We start from the raw sequence: 17997 nt of genomic DNA, 5'->3' as shown, positions 1-17997 counted from the left end.
CTCGGGAAGGGGCATCATGCAGGAGCGTCGGAAGCCGGAAACGGCTGGGGGCCGCCGGGACTGGTAGTCCTCGTGGCCGCTCCTCGCGGGAAGGGGTTGAGGCGGCGGGAGTGCGGCCCCCGTCGGGCTGTGCGGCGCGGGGAGCAGAGCGAGGCTGGCCCGAGCCCGGCGGCGGCGGCCCGATGAGCCGCGCGCGGGCGGACGAGGACGAGTACTGGCACAGCTCCAAGTGCCGCGCCTTCACCTTCGACGACGATGACGACGAGCTCTACCAGGTGCGGGGGCCCGCGGCCTCCCCTGGGGCGCCGTATGTAGCAGGGGCGGGGGTGGTACCTGCCCTGCAGAACCACTGGCCCCGGACAGCTCCACGAGGCCTGGGCCGGGCCGGGGCGGGGCGGGAGCCTCCGGGGCTGGGGCGGCCTCACTTGGCCTCGTCTTCCCTCGCAGCTGAAGGAGTCCAAGCGGGCCGTGAACAGTCTCCGCGACATCGTCGACGATGACGACGACCTCGAGCGGGTCAGCTGGAGTGGGGAGCCTGTGGGCAGTAAGTGCGGCGCGGGAAGGAGGGTGGTTCAGTTTGGGCCGCAGCCAGCCTAGCTCTAGCTCTGCCACTGGCACTTCTGCTCTGAAGTCGGGTCTTGGCCCTGGGTTGAATCCTGCTGCTTCCTGATCTGCCCTTCACAGCTGCAAGCTGGTGGTTGTATCTGCTTGGCCTGTTAGGAGGGGGATGAGATGAAGTTGTAGGTGCATGAATGAAAGGAGGGTGGGTGCAGACACATGGCCTGTCTCCTGGCATCTCTGCCCATAGCGCAGAGACTTGACATGTTACATCTGAGATTTGTTACGCTCAAAGGAAGGCACCTGCAGAATTAGGGGTGATGAGCTATTCCCACTCTGCCACCTGAACTGTTTCTTCTCTGATCCATTGTGCCCGGTTCTTGAGCTGTAGGCAGCTGAATTAAACCATTTTAGCTTAATTGGAGACCAAATAGGAGCAGGGCCGTCACCTTTTCACCATGACTATGCTGAAAACATACAAGCCAGATGGCACGGAGTTCAAGCCCCCCACAGCGCTGTGTGTACAGTGCTGTTTTAGCCGGTAGCTTCAGCCTTCAGAGCAACCGTGTCTGTGCAGTGCTATAGGCAGGCCTGTTGGCTTTGCCCTTCAGTGCTGCCCACATTCCTTTGGGGGCCGTGACCACTGGAGGCTGCTGCTGTGGCTGTTCAGTCACCCGCCAACCTGTGAATGTGGCTGGACTCCCCAGAAAGTATGTGTTGCACAGAGTCACAGATACCCCTTAGGAAGAGGCCTACAATGCAGCTGCATCCTAGTGCTGGACCAAGCAAACCTTCACCCCCACATTTAATGAGTGAGAGGTCAGAGGGCAGCACCACTCCCCTCATGCTATAAAACTTTCTTTTCAGAGTCCACTCTTTTCATCTTCTGAATTTAATTCTCCTGCTCATGTTTCCCTTTCCCTGCTGTCCTCTTCATACCCCTTCCCTCTGGCTAACTGTGTTTCTGCTTTCCCACATTCAAAAATTTACAAGTGGTCAAAGTGGTAGTGGCGTGACTATGGAGACAGACAGACAGATGCACATGCTGCCTGCTCTGTTGAAATGAAGAAGGAAGAGCATGTTTTAATTATTACCACATCCTAGTTTGACAGCAAAGCCCATTCTTGCCAGGCAGCATGTCAGTGTCAGTGTGGCAGTATCTAGATGGGAATGCCTTGCTCCTTTCCAACCCAAGGAAACCTGTATCTTGCACTGTAAGCTCTTGGAGCAGGGAATATGCTGTGCCCCTACAGTCTCTTTGAATGTTCAGGAGTATATTAATGATCTGTTGTAACTAGGGGTGCTCCAATAGAGATTTTTTTGGTCTATATCGATAGCCAACTTTTACAGAGGCATATCAGACAATACCAATCCAATTTCTGAAGCAGCTGCATCCAGCTAGTAAGTCTGTTGTGGTAGAAGGGGAGGGGGGAGGGAAGGGGCATGGGGGGACAGTTCAAGGACCCCCATGGTGAGGGAGGGAGTGGGGCTGGGGCGGGGGTAGGTGCTACCCAGCTGGGGCGGGGTGTGGGACAAAGCCACTGCTTGTCCAGGGGGCATGGGGAGGGGGAGCATCTCCTGCCAAGGGATGGGGCATGTGTCACAAGAACTGTGCAGGGCAGGACAGGGCAGGCTGGGCTGCAACTGTGGACTGGGACCAGGGCCAGGGGCTGTGTCTGACTCTTCCTGGTTGCAAGGAGGGGGGTTAGGCCACACTACGCTTGGGGCAGGCAACGGCAGTGCTCGGAGGTGGGGCTATGGGGAGCTACAGTGAAATTTGGGGTGGCTGCAGCCCCCCCTCCTGTAGCTACTCTCCCAGCACCACTGCTGCCGCCCAGCCTAAGCAGAGCACAGCACAGCCCCTGGCCCCAGCCTGCAGCTTCAGCCCATCCCGCCCAGTGGAGATCTGGGGGCACATGTCCCTCCACCCCATGTCTTCCTGGGGTGCATGTAGCAGCAGGAGCCACTCCCCCTTCCCGCACTCTTCAGACAAGCCACAGCTCTGTCCTGCATCCTGCCCCACGCCAACTGGGCAGCACCTACCCCAGCCCTACTCCCTCCCACGCTGCGGGGGTGGGGACAGGGACATTGAATTGCCCCCCCCACACCTCTTGCCTCCCCACTCCCCTTCCATCTACAAGCTGCCAGGCTGTTCTCCTCCTCCTACGCACATGCACGGTGTATTTATTGGCCAAATTATTGGCCACTTCAGGCAGATTTCCAATATAGTCACTTTGCTTTATATTGGTGCTGATCCGATATCAGGTTGATGCATCAGTGTACCTCTAATTGTAACATTCATTTAAGCTAGATCTGCATGCACAATGCACTGTGCTGCTGTCTTTCCAGAGATGAATGTGGGCAGCTTTTTAAACATCATCCCATCAACTGGGGCCTCTTGAGCATAAATTGACAACATTTTATAGAGGCAGGACGTTGGCTGTGGTGGTTCCCCTGCTTTACCTGTAGCAGGTTAGGGTATTAAGTGTATGCTGTGTCAGTGTTGAGGGTAGTCTTGCGTAGAGTTTAGATTATGGTTGTATGGGATAGTTTGGCTGCAGATGATCCTGGCTCAGGCAGGGGGTTGGACTAGATAATCTCTGAGGTCCCTTTCAGCCCTACTTCTCCATGATTCTATATCATTCATAGATGTAGGGTCAGAAGGGACCTAAGTAGATCATCAAATCTGACTCCCTGCCGTGAGCAGGAGAAAATACTGGGCTCGTATGACCCCAGCGAGGTTATTGTCAAGCCTCCTCTTAAAGACGCCCAAGGTAGGAGCCAGCACCGCTTCCCTTGGAAGTTGGTTCCAGATCCTAGCTGCCCTGGCTGTGAAATAGTGTCGTCTAATGTCCAGCCTGAACCTACTCCCAAATAACTTATAGCCGTTATTCCTTGTTACTCCAGGAGGTGCACAGGTGAACAGAGTCTCTCCCATTCCCCGCTGGTCCCCCTTGATAAGATGGCCACCAGGTCCCCTCTCAGCCTTCTCTTGTGAAGGCTGAACAGGTTCATGCCCCATAGCCTCTCCTCATAGGGTCTGCCCTGCTGTCCCCGGATCATGCAAGTGGCCCTCCTCTGGACCCCCCGATGCTGGCCACATCTCTCCTAAAGTGCAGCGCCCAGAACTGGATGCAGTACTCCAACTGTGGCCTGACCAGTGTCGCATAGAGGGGGAGGATCACCTCCTTGGCCCTGCTTGTGATGCATCTGTGGATGCACGACAAGGTGCAGTTAGCCTTACTGACTGCGTCCCCACACTGCCAGCCCATGTTCGTTTTGGAATCGATAATGACTCCAAGATCTTTCTGCCACTGTGCTTTCGAGAAGGAAATTCCCCAGCCTATAGGTATGCTGCTGGTTCTTACTGCCCAAGTGCAGTACCCTGCACTCATTAATATCGAATCCCATCCTATTCTTATTTGCCCACCATTGTAACCTGTCCAGGTCCAGCTGTATCCTGCCCCTCCCTTCTAGTGTGCCCATGTCGCCCCAGATCTTGGTGTTGTCAGGGAATTTGAACAGGGTGCTTTTCACCCCCTCGTCCAAGTCGCTAATAAAGAGATTAAAGAGTGCTGCCCCAAGAACCAAGCCCTGGGGGATCCCACTGCCCACATCCCTCCAGGTCGACTATGACCCATCCACCACCACTCTGTGGGTGTGGTCCCTCAGCCAGTTTCCAACCCATCTGACTATGTAGGCATCAGTGCCACAGTTGCCTAGCTTTTTAATGAGAATGGGGTGGGAGACAGTGTGAAAGGCCTTCCTGAAGTCCAGAAAGACTACATCCACCACAACACCTGTGTCCAATGATTTTGTTACCTGATCGCAGAAGGCAATCAGGTTGGTCTGACAGGACCTGCCCCTAATGAAGCCATGCTGGTTGCCCCTAAGCATCGTCCCCCCTGCCAGTCCTTCCCATATGTGCTCCAGTCTGAACACTATGTGCTGTTTGATGAATTAGTACAATGTCTGTTTAAGAAGGTAAAATATAGAATCCAGAATTAACCAGAGCATACAAATTATTATTTTCATTATCTAGTGTCTTTGTTTCAAAGATGACCGTTTTATATCTTCTTTGTGAGTTACCAGCATTGTTCTTTTCTTGTAGGCATTTCTTGGTCGATCAAAGAGACAGCCTCCAGCAACATTAGCCCTCCTGAGGGGAACCTACAGAAGGGCTCTTCTTCCTATGCAGCCTTACCCAAGCAAGCCTCCTCCTACTCCTTGAGCAGCTTCTTCAAAGGTAAACTCCTCTACTCAGCAGTGGCAAAAGGACCTTCTTGCAGGAGTGTCCTGGGAAGGTCTCATTTCTTTGGGAGTATTGCAGAATAAGGAGTAGCTGGTCTCTGCTTAGTCCACGATTTGCATCAGTTGCTTGTCAGTCATCACCAAGCACATCAGACTTGTATAAAATGGGGATGGGCTGATGTGCCCATCAAGATAAAGGAGCAGTCTGTGGAAGCTGCATCACCAGAAGGCTGTGGTCCATGGAACAGAAAGTTGCTTGGATCAAGATGGAGTTTGGCATGTTGGGGGCTGTAGTTTCTACCAGCTGCCCATCTGCTGGAGAGGAAAACAGGTCCATATGGAACTAATCTGGCCCATGTGGCCTACACTTAGTTCTCTCTTCTATAGAGACAACAGGTAAATAACCTTCCCTGGAGTCAAGAAGGCTTCTAGTGTTGCATGCAAGATACTAGTGACAAGACCTTAGCATTGCTATGGTTCAGAGAGAATTGTGTTCTGCAGGAGTTCATCTCTGTCCTCTCCAAAACTGAATTTTCTTGAGCATCCTGTCTCCCATAGCTTGTTTTTATGGCTACCCACTTCTTGTATAGTAAGTGCCTTAGTGCTGATGGAAGGTGCCAGGATAACAGTACCAGAGACTGAAGATTTTTGTGTGGCCATAGCCCAGCTATACCTGAGCAGTCTCACCTTCTCCCTTCACTGACCCCAGTATGTCTTGATCTCTAGAGGTGGCAGGGAATTTAGACTCCATGTTCCTGTCCTTGGTCTCTGGCAGCAAGAAGCCAGTTTCTTTGAGTGTTGAAGGTGGCTTGTGTGACAGAATGTAGGTTTGCTAGGAATTGGTCTGAAAGCCCCATGTATTTTCTCAAAGATCAGACCTTTCTATACTGACTTAGGCTGGGACACTGGTTTGGAGTATAGTTCTGCATGCTATCTCCTCATCTCACCAGCAGGAGGAAAGGTGGTTGAAAATCTCTCACTGTTACTTGCTCTTTTCTTTCAGGCAGAAACAAACTTGGTAGTTTTCAGTCACTTTCTGATGGTAAGGCATTTTTATCCTTAACTTGTGGTGGGAAGGGCTGAAGGAGAATATTGCATATTTTCATAGGGGACTTCCACACAAACGATTTACAAAGATGTGTGAGTCTTAGTTTCCTGATGAGGAAACTGAAACACTGGACTCAAGTCATCAGGGGGTCAGCGAAAGTTCAGTCCAGTGATTTGTGGACACTGATTGATGGTTTCTGGATGGATTATGGATTCTGATTGAGGGTGTAAAATTCCTGTGCCACTGTATGTCTGCGTGTAAACGGAATCCACCATCTGCCGTCAGGGCTTTGTCATGCATTGCTGAGACCAGGGACAATGGCTCCTGTGTGAGAGACAACAAGTGGGTGCATCTCAGGTGAAACTGGTTTTCTCCAGTTTCTCTACAGGGGGGTCAGATTTGGAGATTGGAAAATTCCCCAAGAAAAGTCACATAGGTCAGGTGTTAATGGAGGCTCTTAAACATCTCAGAGCCAAAAAGAGTGGGAGTAGAGGATACAAGTAAACAAATTTTCAGAGATGGAGAATCTTAGGCAGAGAAGAAGAACTGTTGGTCCTGCCAAGGAAGAAGAAAATTGGCTGCAGGTGAGAGAGGCTCTATGGTTTGGAGGTGTGAGAGGATCCTGGATTCTTAAGACAATAACCAAATCTACTGCAACACTCGTGAATACTGAAAAAACCGAAGCAGGGGATTATGTGCAGATGAGTGTTTGGTCTGTGTCCTGTGCCAGGTAAAGTAAGGAGTGACCAGCTTTAGGAACTCTAACGATATTTGTTATTTTATTCAACTATTTCCTGTCCCTGAAGAGGGGACCTGCAACCTAGGGCTTCCACAAATTTGCTGATGTCTCAAAAGGCTTCAGCTATGGAGGGCCAGTGCCAGTCCTGGGGCAGCTGGGACACAGCTGCCCATCATTGTGAAGTGGCAGTGGACAGTGAGCCTGTGCCCGGTGCTAGGAAGAGCCAGAGCTAAGGGAAGCTGCAGAGTACAAGGGCCCAGTGTGGCCGAACCCAGCTGCAGCCACTAGGAGGAGCTTACCGGGGCTCTGACTGGCAAAAATAAACTGCTGTGTCCTGACTCAGTCCTGCATGTGAGGCTCTAGACATGCAGCCTTCCTGTCAGACCTAACCCTCCTGTGTAGAGACTCCTTAAGGATTGGGAGGAATGTCAGGTTCTATATGTTATCAGACTCTGCCTTGCTAGGTCTGCGCCCATTCCAGGGTTTTGTGGTCCATGGGGTTCTCTACCTTATCTCTGGGCCTTCCACTGAAAGAAAGCATGCTGGGGGTGAAACTGAGGCCAGGAAATGTTGGGAGGTGGGTGCAAATGAGGATTTTGGATGTGCTATTCAGGGTGCTGCCTTTTTCCTCCACAGCCCTCTCTGATGCAGGGGTCAAAAGCTATGCTCCAGAGCTGCGCAGACCAAAGGCGGACTACAAGGTGGGAGGTTGTATTTAAAATCCCAGGGTTACATGGAAAGTCACACAGAGTGGAAGACGGTGGGATAATGAGGTTTCATGGGGAGTGACCAATCCTTCTTCCATTCTGGGGGGTGATGGGAAGGCATCCAGACAAAAGGTACAGTCCTCCTCCAGCCAGGAGGCAGCCCTTTACAAAACCCAGTCCAGGCAGCAATTCCAACCTGGTCACTTCCTTTTCCTGTCCTAGGGTTTCCAGGGCTGTCTGCTTTGTGTTGTCTGTGCTGCAGGGGCAGGCTGTTCCAAAGAGGCCATTTGGACATTCCCTGAATCCTTCCATCCCAGTCCAGAATGTGGCAAATTTCTCTGCATGTTTTTGCCCCCATAAAATCAGCATATGGGGTGCAGGCTACTTGAAGTGGGGGAGATCTGCCTTCTGAGATACAGCTGCCTTGTACACAGGATAGTGCACCTCACTCAAAGCTGCAGATAGCTGTTCATTTCACCTCTTGGCTTGGTCAACCTGCCACTAGGTGGGTTTTGAACAGAGGTCACTCCTGGCTGAGGGTGTTTGGAGAATATCTCCTATAACAGAACCACTGCAGCAACTGCCTGTAGTGATGCCCTCGGCAGAGAACCGCATTCTGACTATTCCGCCTGCGGACCAGACCTTCCCTTTCAGTGGGGCCGTGTAAGGCTGGGGTGAGACATTTTGACAGGGTAGCATCAGGGGGAAGGACTTGCCCTTACTGTGCTTCTGTCTTTAGGATACACAGGAGGTGGCTCATACTAGCTTTGTTGCGGTGGTCACTTTCACCAGCAGGAGCAGTTCATAAGCACATGACAGCTGGGCACTGGGCTTTCTTGGCACCTATGGTCCCAAGCAGTAACCAGATCAGTCTGCCTCCCTCCCCCACCACAGGTCCAGGAAAGAGTCACAGCTTTGACATCACCTCCCTGTTTAGATTGAGTCAATCACTAAACCCAGTCCGTGCCATTGTCATGAGTTGGAAAGACTATGGGGAAACTCCTTCCAGTTGTTGCAAGTCATGTGAAGAATCTTCACTGCATCTGTCCCAGCTGTAAGCCTGAGGTAGCTTGTTCACACAGCACCTCTAGAACTTCAGAGGCTGCCTTGTGCTCTCTCTTGCAGGATTATAGCAGTGACTGGAGCCCCAAAGACACTGTCAGGAGGATGCAGAGGGGCAAGGTGAGGACATTACTTTTTCATGTGCTTGCAAGAGGGGAGCCTGGCTGCTCTCAAGCTGCTTGCCATGCTTCCTTTTGCCCATGTGTGGCAGAACTGGGGAGGGAATCCAGGCTGTTAGCTGCTTGACTCCAGCAGGAACAATTTTCCAATGTCCTGTGCCTACTTAGGGCTTTAACAAGTAGCAGAAGAGAAAGCAGAGGACAGATCTCAAAAGGCCATGCCAGGCAGCCAGCATACATAAATCATTGGGGTACTGCTAGAGCCTTTACTACTGCTGAATCCTCACAGCTGCTACCATGGCCTGAGGTTATCTTCAGCGCTCTGGCTCCACAGGCTTATCATGGCAGAGCACCTGGGGCCACCTGTGGGATTTTGGTTCCCATTACAGTGGGTGAAAGGAGATGGGTGACAGGACACTGTGGCTGAAACTCTCTATATAAGAGCTGTAGTTGACTCTCTGGCTTGTTTGAGTGTGCCCCTGTCTGTCTTCCTTTCTCGCTCCAGGTCTGCTCACTAGAGAGGTTCCGCTCCCTTCAGGAAAAGTTGATGCTCCTCGATGAAGCAGTTGCAGTGCATGATGGGAATGTCATTACTGCAGTGAGTCCTGCTCTGGCTGTATACCCCTGGGTGTAGTTGGAGTGTGGCTGGCAGGATGCCCACTTAAAGGCTCCCTATGTCTACTCAGCTATTCAGTTCCTTATTACTGTAAGGGTTGTTGAGTTGTGGCCAGAAAGGGTCACAGCTGAGGGCCTTGAAGCTCCATGTTCTTAGCTGCAGCTTCAAAATTACTTTGCTCAAAGCTGTCAGCATCATTTCTGAATCACCTCATGCTCATCCGGCCCAACATCCCCTCTGGAAACAATATAGCACTGCCCCAGCCTGCAAAAGTAGCCTGTCTCACCCTGTGCAGATCCGGGGGCACATGCCCCCATGTCTTCCACCCTCCCTGCGTGTGGGCTCAGTCCTGTGCGCTGCCCCAGCCCCACTCCCTTCCCCACCACTGGGGCCTCAGTCGGCCCTCCCCACACCCCTTCCCCCACAACAGACTTACCAGCCGAACCTGGCTCCTCTCCACACTTCCGGGCTGCGATCCTGAACGCCTGCTGCTGCGCTGCAGCTGTGCACACTCACACAGCATTTATCAGTGAACTATTGGCCACGTCAGTTCTGCATACCCCCAACTACGTTTGTAAGTACCCTTAGGAGTATGCGTACCCCCACAACCACTGCTGTGGAAGATTCAGCAGGTCTGCTTGCCAGCTCAAGGAATGGAAGGTATCTTGGGTGTCTCTGGCCTGCCCAGGGTGCCAGTGCATGCCAGTAGTACTCAGTAAAAGTTGCAAATCCTGAGTGGGGTTAGAACATCTGTGGCTAACTGAACTTCCCAGGAAGCTTGTGACAGGCCTTACCTGATGGCAGCATCTGTCAGGATGCTCTTTAGGATTCATCAGCTCAGCTAAGGGATGTCTATTCTGCTTGCAGGTTCTGATATTCTTGAAGAGGACACTGAAGAAAGGTATGCAGGTCTGTGAAGTGACTGGGCCCTGTGTGTTTCTCAGTGAAGAGGGAGAGGCTCAGTTCTCTTGCCGACAGCAAATTGGGGACAGAAGAGCTGGGATGTCACTTCCTGCTCACCTAACCAAGGGATCTGTGCATGAATAGGACACTCCCTCAATTCCAGGTGCAGGGAGAGGGGGTTTGGTGCTGGTTGGGAAGCTTCTAAGAGACTCTGTACACGGTAGTGGGGATTGTGGTGAATGAGAGACCCTATGTGAGAGGAGATAGAGCCATGTACCACAGAGTGTTCATCTAATAGCCTGGTGGAGCTGGACTCACTTTCAAGACAACTGGTCACTAGAGGAGGGCTGTAATTCAGGTTGCTGGGTTTTGAAGATCTTTTTAATTCTCCTCCAGCTTCTAGCAGCTCCACCCATCCTGAAGCAGCCCAGGCCTGGCCAGCAAGCTGCTTTCAGGTGGCTCTTCACTGACATTTTGTGTGCATCTCCCCACCCAGAGATCCTCTTCCGTGAGCTAGAGGTGCGGCAGGTGGCTCTGCGCCATCTCATCCATTTCCTCAGAGAATCAGGGGAACAGAAGCTACTCCTGGACCTATTCAGGTAAGGCTCCCTGCTTGTCCTGTGGCTTGGCTGAACACCTCTGTATCTGGACCAAGCACTGGGCAGTGCTGAGTAGAAGTAATTCTTTCTTTCTCTTTACAGGTTCCTTGACAGAACTGAGGAGGTTGCCGTGAGTATTCATGGGGTTATCATTCTGTTCCGTCTCATCTGTGTAGCTTGTGTGAGGTGGGGATCCACAAAGAGGCTGCAAGCAAACACCTGATATCTCCACTCGCCTCAGCACAAACTGCTGGGACTGAAGTATGGGGCTGGGAGGGGCTGGTCAGCAGGGGGAATGGAATAGTCAGCTGACAGGTTTGAACCCATATCTCCCCTTGTGGAAGGGGTTTCCTGAGCCTACTGCCTTCAGGACGGCTCTTTTCTGTCCTCTCCCTCCAGCTGTCCCAGTACCGGGGCCATTTGAACATCCAAGATGTGGAAAAACGAAAAGAGTTTCTTAAAGGCTGCATTGGGTAAGCAGAGAACATGGGGGGATTGAAGATGTGGTGGAGAATAAGAAGTGCAGACATCAGGGGCCAGTAGGGGTGCTGGGACATACAAAGTTAAAGGGTCATATTCTCACTATTACATAGAGGTTTTGGTCACAGGCCCCAGGAGGAGCCTGGTGCTTACTAGTCCAGCTTCATTTTCTCTTAAGATGAGGATGGAGAGGTCTTGGGAAGTTACTTACTGTTTTGGCTGATGAGGTGGGATGGGGGTGCCTGGTGAAGTTCTCTGAGGAAGTATCAGTAGCAAGGTTCTGAGCTCCCTCCATACAATTTGAATGGAGCCCATTGGAAAGAGCAGTGATATTGTGGGAACGTGAGAACCTGAAATTATACTTTCTCTCCCAGAACCTTGGGGTGGGTGGGGCTGGTCACAAGCAGTAGCACAGGGACTGTATCCCTAGGGCAGCGCTCTGGGGAAGCGGGGTCCCTCCAAAAACTGTGTAACAAGAACTCATGACATTGACCATCCTTTTTTGCTTGGCTAGGCTGCCGTTTTCAGCTGAAGATGCTGTTCATGTTCAGGACCATTATACACTCCTGGAGAGACAGATCATCATTGAGGTAAAGAGCCTTTTCTTTGGCAGTGGGGCCGTTTGAGAGCTCTTTGTGCTCCAGGCTCAGACTGGTCTGTTCTGAAAAGAATGAGAAGTTTGTCATGGCTTTAGCCAGTTGGTCTGTGATCGCTTAAGTTCATGCAGTCATGCAGGCCTTTGTGGTAGGCAACCCACCAAGCTGTTGATTTGTGACTTGGACTACATCACATGCTGATGTGACACTTAGAGACTGAGAGCTCTGAGGTCCCATTGAGCTGGTCTGGTTGAAATTGGGTTCATTTCCCCAAGAACTGGGGGAGGCCTGCCTCAGCAGCATGGCTAGCCTGGTTCTCACACAGTTTGTCTTCCCCCAACTCTTCTGCAGGCAAACGACCGACATGTGGAATCATCTGGGCAGTCAGAGGTATTTCGGAAATATCCCCGAAAGGCCTCAATTCTCAACATGCCGCTGGTGACCACACTCTTCTACTCCTGCTTCTACCACTACACGGAGACAGAGGTGTGTGCAACAATGGGAGTGGTCAAGGGTTCTGGCACATAATGCTGGTGCCCTTGATATGGGTCATTGAAGCTTTGCTAGTGTGCCATCTTCAGCAGCTTAGGAAGGAGGTTTCACACCCCGACAAGGCTCTCAGCAAATCCTAATATTTCAGACTAGAATCTGGCCCCTCTGAGCTTTGAAAAATGGCCATTTTCACCTGTCACAACAGTTGTTACAGAAGCTGTGGCACCTTGAGCTACTTCTAAGGTTGCAACTAGATCCAGCATCTGAGAGATTCACTTGACTCTTGTCCTCTTGAGCCCCAGGTATGGAACAGTGACCTCCCGAGTATTGAAGGACCCCCAGACTTGAGGGCATGGGCCCATGGCCAGAGTGCTGAGGAAGAGATAGAAGGGGTCTCTTCTTCCTGCAATCTCCATTTCCAACTTAGCACTAGCAGCCTCAGTACAGACCTGGATCTCAGTCTGAAGGAATGAGGGCTGCAAGTTCCAGGCTGAATCCCTGAACTCTCTGTCTGTTGCCTCTTCAGTGTCTGTTGTTTGTGCCTCTTTCTGCAGGGGACATTCAGCAGCCCAGCCAACCTGAAGAAAACCTTCAAGGTGAGGAAGTGGTAGGACCAGTTGAAAAGAGCTAGGGGTGGGGCTGGGGACTGCCAGCAGTGTGGATTGTTCACTCAGCCGGGAAAGGAGTGCTGCTGCCATGAATGGAAGTGCAGGCATAGAACTGATCCTGAAGCACAGGCAGAAGGGAAGCAGGAGCAGACCCAGCTTGGTGGTTGGGTAGCATGTGAGCTGTGTGGGCACTGCTGGACTTAGCTGGGACCCAGACCCATCCAAGGGACAAGGGAGGAGGCTTGGCTGTATGAGCCAGCTGGAAGTTCTGTGGGGAAGCTGGGCTTTACCAGCCCCTTGAGCTTTACTTTGAGCCCAGGCTCTGGGAAGTGTTTCACTTTCCTGGAGTGAGCTCCCCTGGCCTCACCTTTCTGCCCTTTGCTGACCCTGTGTGAGGTGCTGCCTTGCTTCCTGTGTCATGGGAAGGTGAGATCCATTCACATCCCTACCAGCTGCAGTCTGCTGTGCCAGCAGGGACTGCTCCCCGCCAGCTATGGTGGAAAGGGTTGGCCAGGCAGGGGGCCTGAACTAGGTAATGCTGCCCAAGTAGGGGTCCCTGATTTCCTTCCTCTCCACTCCCCCTGCAATGTATTTGCTGCACAGCCAAGCTGAGCATGGGATTCATGAGGCTTGTCATCTCAGTAGCTGACGTGCTGCCCACCCGCTCCCCTCAGAGCCTTCAGCTCTGCTGTTGTTCATACCATTTGGTGGCTTTGCCTTGCAGATCCCAGATAAACAGTATGTGCTGACGGCCCTTGCTGCACGTGCCAAGCTGCGAGCCTGGCATGACGTAGATGCCTTGTTCACCACCAAGGTGAGGGAGAGGACCTTTGGGGCTGGATCCCAGCAGTGGCTGTCTCCCGGCCCTTTCCCCTCTGGCTCTAGGGTAGCAAACTGTCTATCTTCCTTCCTATCTCACGTGACCTATCCTCTGCTGATGTTGCTGTCTCCTGAGTCCCCTGCTCCAATACTGGGAATTCTCTGGCATCCCCTGGAATTAGCAGGAGAACTGTGACTTGTTCTGCCTGGCCTCACTGTGGTTGGGGGCTTCAGAGGGAATTGCCAGAAGCTTCTCATAGAATGACTCTCCTTAAAGCAGCTGAAATGGTTTCACTGCTGCTCCAGGCAGCTCAGCTGGAGGAGCTTCCCTGGTGGTTGCCTTCAAGCCCTTTGTGAGCCCAGCTGCTGGGCCTAGCTTTAGCATCTGACAGGGAAAAACAGCATCTTCCATCAAGGACAGCTTGCTGCCCTGGAGTCCTATGGAATGTGTTCACTGGGGCGGAGAAGTCCTAGTGGCTCTCCTGCTCTCCGCCCAGGTCTGTTAGCTCATGGCCCTACTTCCCAGTCTCTCGGGGGCACCCCTCTTGTAAAACTTGGTGCTGATTAGGTTGTGGTTTCAGAACTGGCTGGGCTACACCAAGAAGAGAGCCCCCATTGGCTTCCATCGGGTGGTGGAGGTCTTGCAGCGGAACAGTGCCCCCGTGCAGGTGAGTGAGAGAGGCTTCTCTTTTGGAGTGCATCAGCCACTTTGCCTCCTTCATCCTTGCACAGACCTTTGGGCCACTGCCTGATGTCCCTCTCACTTTTAGCACTGGCCCAAACCAGGGGGTCACTTAGCTGTGCAGTATCTGTTACTGTGGAGTACTTGTTCCTTCCTGATGCATCAGGAGCAGCTTGGAGAAGGGGACTGATCCCCAGTGACTGGTGCTTGGCTTCCACAGCTGGAGACAATGATTGACTTCTCCAAGCACAGCTTCTTTTGTTTGTACCAGCTCCGCTTCCAGCACATGGATGTTGCAGACATGTGATGTCCTCTTGGGCAAAGCAGCTGCCAGGGAAGCAACTTGGTGGAGGTGGGGGCTGTGAAGGAGTTAGCAGAGGGGAGCAGTGGCAGGTTCTTTAGGGTTGGATTGTAGGATGCAGTGCCTCTGAATGAGCCAAGTCATCCCTCTCCCAGGCAATACAAATACTGTCTGCTGTAGGTTTCTACACCCTGCACTTGGGCTAAGGATTATGTTAATCTCTGGGAGCAGAATTGCCTTGTAGATGGGTTGGAAGGATCCTTTAGCCAAGGTTTGAGGCTCCTTTTGCCCCCTGAGGAGTCCTGAGCAGACTCATTCCATCCACTTGCTATGCTGGGATCACAGAGTAGGGCCAGCTCTTAAAGCAGCCTGGTTCCTTCACTACCCATAGAGAGGCTGGTAGGCTGGAGTCAGGGTGGGAAGGCAAGTACCATTGCACTGAGCTCTGCTGATGCTTCTTCTCTTCCCACCCAGGTGCTGCAGGAGTATGTGCGCCTGGTAGAGGACGTGGACATGAGATTGAACTTGGCCACAAAATACAAGTGCCATGATGTGGTTATTGATGTGAGTCCCTGCTGGACATAGGGGAGGGTAGTGCACAGGCATCCCATCTCTTCACCCGGTGCACATGGGTGGCAGTAGGTTCCCTGTAGGCCCCTCTCCTTACAGTTGTGTGCCCAGCTCCTTTTCCTGTGGCTTTGCTTTTCCCTGTAGCTAGTGTCTGCATCACCCTCCCAAAAGTAGGCAAGTGTTAGAGCAGCCTCTGGGGCTTGTGTCTTTCCCAGCATTGGCTGTCTAGATCCAGTATGGGGGGGGTGGAGGGGCAGGGGAAAGGAGTGGAGCCTGGAATCCTTGAACTGAACACTGAGAGAGCCCCACAAAGGAATCCGCTTCACCAGGCCCTGGTGTTGCTGTTTTCCTAGACATACAGAGACCTGAAGGATCGCATCCAGCTGCTAGCATACAGGTGTAAGGTGGAGCGGGGCTCTTCAGAAGAGGACAAGATTGACAGCATCCTCAGTAACTCGGTAAGAAGCAGTTTCCCTGAACACACAATCATACACAGCCTGTAGAGCTGCCTTCTTGACAGCCACATCTGAGATGGGCAGGAGATTGGTTGGTGCCTTGCATTGGGATCTCTCTGTCATTTTGACCCCTCTTCCTGCTAGGAAGGTAACAGTCTAGGTCAGTGGTGCTCAGCCTTGTTGATCTGGCCTGCTGGGGGAAGCTGCGTCATCTGTCCACAGGCCAGATCTGGCCAGTGATCCCCATCTGACACTTGGGGCACGTGCAGTGGGCACCATTCTGTCACACAGAAAGGGGTAGAGGAGCAGCCCAACCCTAAGCCTGCCCCACAGGCAGGGGGTGTGACTTGGCCCTGTTTGGGGGGCAGAGGGGGAAAGCGGCCCCAGCCTGGCTCTTTGGGGGTGGGGAGCATGGCCAAGCTTAATGACTACTGCTCCTCCTCCGTCAAATTTCCGAACCTAGAGGGAGCTTTGCAGGCTGGATGCTAAAGCTCTATGGGCTGCGTTTGGCCTGTAGGCTAGAGGTTGAGTACCCTTGGTCTAGGTGGAGGGAGTTTACTGCCAGGCATTGGATGCACAGGTAACAGGAGAGGCAATCTGCTGCAAAGAGCTGGTTATCTTTGCTTTCAGGGAGATTTACAGGGACAAGCTCCTTTCTGATGGTCCACTGTGGGCACAACCTGCCAAGTGACACTTTTGTGGCCAGTTGTAATTGAAGGGTTATTTTCCCTCCAGTGCTGAATTTTGAGCCTGCAACAAGTCACTGTCTGACCTGAAACAGTGCGTCAGGAATGACTGTGTTAGGATCTGTGCTCAGTAGGTTGTCTCGGGCAAGCTTCTTTTTGTCCATGCCTTGGCTTCTCCAGCTGTCCCAGAGGAGTCCTGATCCACCCTCCAGAGAGATTGGGAGGTTCTGTGTAGAAGGATGATCTCTGGTACTCCATCACTACTGTTTGTACTCCCTGCATGTCACTCTTTTGGAGCTGTGATGTTTTGTCTGGTCAATTTCACTTCCTGATTCTAGTCTGTTTTTGCTGCTGGTTCCATTACTAGCCCAGAGCTGCTGGGTTTGGCTTCCCCACACTGCAGGGAAATGCTGGACTTTTATTAAACCACACTGCAGTGTTACTTTATAAACCTACCCACCTTGTCATTTCCTGGTCTCCGTGCGGGGCCTGTGCTCTTTCATGGTGCTTGACTATGTTCCCAGGGATCTGAGCTGCAACCAGCACTGATGCTTAGTTGCATTTTATTTTGCTTTTCTTTCAGCAAATCCGATGGAAAAACTGAACGCTGTCTGCCCACCATCCCGATGTGCCATTGCCTCTGCCAGTGAGAAGGGAAAACCAGAGAGCCAGACTTGTCACCTATGGAGCAAGCTCTGTTTCTCTTCATTGCGTGGTTTATATCTTGTTGACCAGTGCCTAGGGCTCCTGGACAAGCAGGTATCCAGGCTGGCACAAGGCAAACCCAACTCTCTGGCCAGTGAAATAGGATGCTAACAAACCAGCACTGATGCTCCTGTAATGAACTAAGCCCTGAAGTGGTTGTGGCTTCAGTGTACAGAGGAGAGTAGGCCAAGTGGGTGCTGTTTCTGCTTTGTACAGAATTGGGGCTCCTTCAAGTCAGAGGTGCAGGACAGTTGCTGTTAACTAACCCGTCCGAAGGACAGAGGTGACCAGCCCCAATGCCATCCCAGCTGGCTTGGACTCGGGCAGTGGTGGCTGTGTCAAGAACAAAACTGTAGGAGCCTCTGATGTTACCCTAGGAGAAGCAGCCTTCAGGGGAACTTCTGTAGCGTGCCAAGGGAATAACCTGACTGCCTGGGCTGCTGTGCCAGCCCTTACACTTGGAGAAGCTGGGAGCTCTGAGGCTTGGGTGGATTGTGGAAGGAATTGCTGATCCCTCCCTGCAGGGGCTGAGCATGCCAACTCCAGGAAGTTCCTTGAGCTGTTTCTTTTTCCCGGGTTTTGTTGGGAAGGTTTTTTGTTGCATCCAGAAAAGGAGGTTTCTCTCGGGCTTTCTGCCAGCTTCATTTTTTCAGACCTCAAGCTCTGTTCCTTAAATAAAGCTGCATCCTGCCTCTACATCGGGCTCCTCGTTGTTTACTTCCTGCTCCAAGCATTTTGCTATCACCATGATCCCTGAGCAGGAGGAAATTTTCCTACATCCTGTAAGGTGGGCACAGGCGATGCTTCTATCCCCAGGGCCACAGTGAATGGGAGTGGGAGCAGCTTTGTCCTTAAGGAGATGATTATCCAGATGATCTCCCTGCAGATATGTTTGACTGTGAGTGCTGCTGGGGAGCTCTCAGCAGAAAAATGGGGCTACTCAAGTCAATAGAGGGCATATGAAAGTCTGAGGACAGAATTTGGCTTCAGGGCCACCCTCT

General features: G+C 52.2%; 1 protein-coding gene across 2 annotated transcripts; it reads left to right on the top strand.

Annotated features, from left to right (window-relative positions):
- The first annotated feature begins 13 nt into the window (after positions 1 to 13).
- VIPAS39 (VPS33B interacting protein, apical-basolateral polarity regulator, spe-39 homolog) lies at positions 14 to 17692 on the top strand. Of its 2 annotated transcripts, XM_090033790.1 has the most exons (19): positions 18 to 275; positions 448 to 544; positions 4670 to 4804; positions 5813 to 5851; positions 7233 to 7297; positions 8429 to 8485; positions 8990 to 9082; positions 9968 to 10001; positions 10500 to 10602; positions 10705 to 10732; positions 11002 to 11075; positions 11597 to 11672; positions 12030 to 12164; positions 12725 to 12766; positions 13503 to 13592; positions 14179 to 14265; positions 15055 to 15144; positions 15504 to 15608; positions 16875 to 17692. In XM_090033790.1, the coding sequence occupies exons 1-19, from the start codon at positions 183 to 185 to the stop codon at positions 16893 to 16895; spliced, it is 1464 nt and encodes a 487-aa protein (XP_089889916.1). In that variant the 5' UTR covers positions 18 to 182; the 3' UTR covers positions 16896 to 17692. The 2 variants fall into 2 exon arrangements, with proteins under 2 accessions (XP_089889917.1, XP_089889916.1); XM_090033791.1 differs by lacking the exon at positions 15055 to 15144 and having other exon boundaries at positions 14 to 275.
- Positions 17693 to 17997: the final 305 nt, after the last annotated feature.

Source organism: Crocodylus siamensis, chromosome 2 (genome assembly GCF_052110815.1).
Source record: "Crocodylus siamensis isolate JL-2025a chromosome 2, ASM5211081v1, whole genome shotgun sequence".
Lineage (NCBI taxonomy): Eukaryota > Metazoa > Chordata > Crocodylia > Crocodylidae > Crocodylus > Crocodylus siamensis.
Note: the sequence above shows the minus strand (reverse complement) of the source record. Positions and strands in the feature narration are given on the sequence as shown.